The 4,084-nt window shown below is 32.1% G+C and overlaps 1 protein-coding gene across 1 annotated transcript; it reads left to right on the top strand.

Moving 5' to 3' along the window:
* The first annotated feature begins 367 nt into the window (after positions 1-367).
* On the top strand, positions 368-2,423 carry LOC131943363 (mitogen-activated protein kinase kinase kinase 2-like). The gene is made up of 4 exons (XM_059303447.1): positions 368-482; positions 801-930; positions 1,096-1,273; positions 1,851-2,423. The coding sequence occupies exons 3-4, from the start codon at positions 1,110-1,112 to the stop codon at positions 2,107-2,109; spliced, it is 423 nt and encodes a 140-aa protein (XP_059159430.1). The 5' UTR covers positions 368-482; positions 801-930; positions 1,096-1,109; the 3' UTR covers positions 2,110-2,423.
* Positions 2,424-4,084: the final 1,661 nt, after the last annotated feature.

Here is a 4,084-nt window from a genome sequence, read left to right as displayed (position 1 = left end):
AGTACCACTTTTGAATTAGTAAGATCACTTAGAATTGTATAATAATCAAAGTATGATATATATTATACTTATATTTGAAATTTCGTCATCCTAATGTAAACAGTACTCAATTGATCGTGTTTACACGAACATAGAGTAAATTTCCAATTCCGGTTACGCATATGCAAAAATTTCTTTCTCTTAATTAAAATTTTTACTAAAGTTATAGACAGAATGTTTGTATTGTATGTTTCAATGTAAGCATACACATAAAAATGTACGTTTTAAATTAAATAAAACGAATATAACATAAAATTAATTTACCGTATCCTTACAAGTAGTTACACATTATTTAATATATATATTATTACATTTTATTACAGGAAGTCTGTAAAAAAGAGGCAGAGATTCTTTTAAAGACAAAGCACAAACGAATCGTTCAATTTCATGGTTATCAGAGGAAAACAGATACATTTTTCATTTTTTTGGAGTTTATTAAAAATGTACACAATTATTTAAAAAGAGTCTTTACTTTTACCAAATTGTTTTTAATAATCATATTCTGAGTTCAGATGATATACATGTTAATTTTATACATAGTCGAAATTTTCGCGCTCTGTATATAAACTGTATTGTGATATATTCTCTAAATATAATTATATCAAATTATAAACATTTTACTATAGTAAAAATCAATAACTATTTCTAAACGGAAGAACAATTTTGATAAGTAAATAAAATTATTTCTGATAAATTAGTATTTTTGAATACCAAAAAATACGCAAATACTAAAATTAATATATTTCTTACAATTTTATTAGGGAACCCTTGCATCTTTTATCTGTCTAAAAGGCAATCTTAATGAAACGTTGACTCGAGATTTTACGTTTCAAATTTTGGAGGGTGTCGATTACCTTCATCAAAAACGCATACTGCATAGGGATATAAAAGGTATTTAAAAATTAATTAAACAGAAAATGCAATACAATTGCATTATTTTTAAATAACCTTCCAAATATTTGGTTTATGAATTGTTTTTAATTTACTTAATACAAAAACTGTATCTAAAACTAATAAATATATATAGCATATTTTCTTTCCTTAATAAATCGTTAGGTAACAACATCTTAATGGTAGACGACATGAACATAAAGTTAACTGATTTTGGAATTTCTGAATATATTGATGAGGAGGGAGTGGCAACAGAGATAGGAACAGTACGATATATGGCTCCAGAAGTGATTTACACGGAAGGCGGCAAGATAATAAAATACACCAGCAGGGCTGATATTTGGTATACAATGTTTCTTTTACTTTGATGTAATGTTAATTTTTAACGAACCATGAAAACAAATATCTTCAGCTGTTTTAGTCGTATTTGAAGTTCGTGTAAGTTTTCTTGCACGATTCTGTATTGTAGTCAACACAAACTAAAATGTAAAATATTCAGTTTATTACAATTTTCACTGCCATTTTCAAAGTCTAACGTCACTTGTAGACAACATATTGTGTTAAACTTTTAACCGTGGTTACGTTGTATGAAAATAAAGCCGCAAAATGATATTTAAAAAATCTCAATGTAAAAAAATAAACATTCGTAAATTAAGCAACGTCCTGCTTCATGTTTATACCATATTTGGGGACTTGATGTTTGATATTATAGTATTGACAATTATCATACAATTACAAATGTTGTGATTTTTTCCTGTGACTTTATTTCCTGTGACTTTTTCTTTTACCTTCTATCGAGTATTATATCTCTGCTATTGACGAATTAAAAGCGACAAGGGTTTTCAATAGTCACGCTGCTATCAATATGTGTTGTTTTTTACCCTTTAAAATGCTTACAACTAGGATTATTTTTTCTACAGGAGTGTTGGCTGCACTGTTATAGAGATGTTGACAGGAAAACCACCCAACTCCTCCTTGATTTCAGCGCAAGCCCTGTTTAGAACATCGATGGGGGAGCTTCGTTACCAACTTCCTCCAACATCATCAGTTTACTTAAGAGAATTTTTAGACAAGGTTTTACACAGAGAAGCAAAAGAAAGACCAACAGCCGACTGGCTGTTGAAAAACGATACGTTTATTCTTGGACTCCAAAGTAGAAATGGTGATGAGGTTCTTTAAATGAAGAAAAGGCGGTTTGAATTGTACTGGAATATTTATATTGCCGTTCATCATGGAATTTCATTTTGTAGTTTGAAAATCCCGATAGGCCACGATAATTTGCTTATTTGTTTGCGTTTATTACATTAATTCATGTCAACGGTGATATTCGAGCTGGTATGTAAGCGGAAAGACTGGGATCCACGTGACATGTTTATTTCGTGTCACAAAAGAAGTTTGGCATATAAAAGGCATTGGATGTGTAAAGTTGGCTGTACGATGAGAGATGTCCCTAAACTAACACGAATATTATTGAGATTGTTTGTTGGACAAATGTTCAGCTAGCATATTGGAGTATAAATATGATTATATTCTATAAATTAATTGTAACAACATGAGAACAATATTTTTCATGTTAAATTATCACGGGAAAATTGTTTACTGAAATAATATTGTTAAAGTTTTGAAATATAAGTTTTATCTTTATTTAAAGACTTAATATATTATAAATGTAAATAAATACATTATTTTTATATAGTACATGTATATATGCATTATGAATTCAGTTTCTAGTAAACAGATGTATATATATATATATATATATATATATATATATATATATATATATATATATATATATATATATATATATATATATATATATATATATATATATATATAAATATATATATATATATATATATGTATATATATATATATATATATGTATATATATATATATATGTGTGTGTGTGTTACGGTCAAAGCCCGAAGTGTGGCCTAAGCGCGGATTGGCCGGCAAATGCGCGCATTGGCCGGCTCTCTTGGCCAAAGTCCGAAGAACTTAGCACTAGGATCGTATTTCGGGACGTACTGGCCAAATTCCGAAGCACTTAAACTTGACAGCGTATTTTGTACATTGGCCGGCCAATGCGCGCACTGGCCGGGATGTCCTGGCCAATGTTCTATCTAGACTAAGTTGTGATCGCGTTTTCATTATTCTGGGTGCGGTTTCATTGTGAGTAACGTATTGTTTAGCTCTTGTTTGTATAGCATTTCTATATGCAAGGCGACATGGATCAAAAGGGCCGTCAGACCATGAGACAGACATAGCAGATGCTTGTCAAAAGAAAAAAATGTAAATCCATGTTACTTTCCATATATGGGCTACAACTGTATGTGATAGCCTCCTCCATGATGACAATCATCAAAGAACAAAATCAAAGACAGTCGGCGTCACCGACCACGTGCAACAAGACGGAACGTTCAAAAGACTTTGCCGCGTTCCTTGTAAGTTGAACAGTAGTGTCCAAGCGACTTGAGATGGCTAGGGCGTCAGAAATATTACCTGCAGATTATGTCACAACAAACAAGACATCATGGAACACAGGTCAGCAGCTCATACTAGCTTGCAAACTCAAGGTGCTAAGATGCTTAAAACATCAAATACAAAATTTAAAGATGCTGACAATGTACGCATCCATATAACAGATGTTGACAGAGGTCGCGGTCAGAGTTTCTTCCATGCATCTCTTCGGGGGGGGGGGGGGGTAAAACCCCCCGAAAATTTTTTACCGCCCCCCCCCCCCCCCCGGACCATGGTGCTCTAAAATAACTGTATGCTAGAAGTGAGTTTTCAATTCTTCACGAAAAACTGCTCTTAATATCGTCAGTTGGCACTGAGGAAAATCACTACGAACCATCGCATCTTCACAATCATTGACTGGGGGCCAAGGCTACACTCGCTGCAATTGCACAGCTAAGTGCACAACAAATCGCTGCAAGTGTGAAAATAACAAGCTACTATGTAATTCTAAATGCCATAAAAGTTCAACTTGTTGTAACAAATGATAATATTGATTGTTTGCGACTATAGTACAATACAAATATTTGAATGTTTCTGTCATTTACTTTAATTAATAATCAATAAAAACTTAATTTCATTATCCTTACGGCATAAAATAATCTGCTTATGATCTACTAATTCCGACTTTGG

This window comes from Physella acuta, unplaced genomic scaffold, assembly GCF_028476545.2.
Source record: "Physella acuta isolate Inbredline_101_S28 unplaced genomic scaffold, ASM2847654v3 ptg000454l, whole genome shotgun sequence".
In the NCBI taxonomy this organism is placed as follows: domain Eukaryota; kingdom Metazoa; phylum Mollusca; class Gastropoda; family Physidae; genus Physella; species Physella acuta.
Note: the sequence above shows the minus strand (reverse complement) of the source record. Positions and strands in the feature narration are given on the sequence as shown.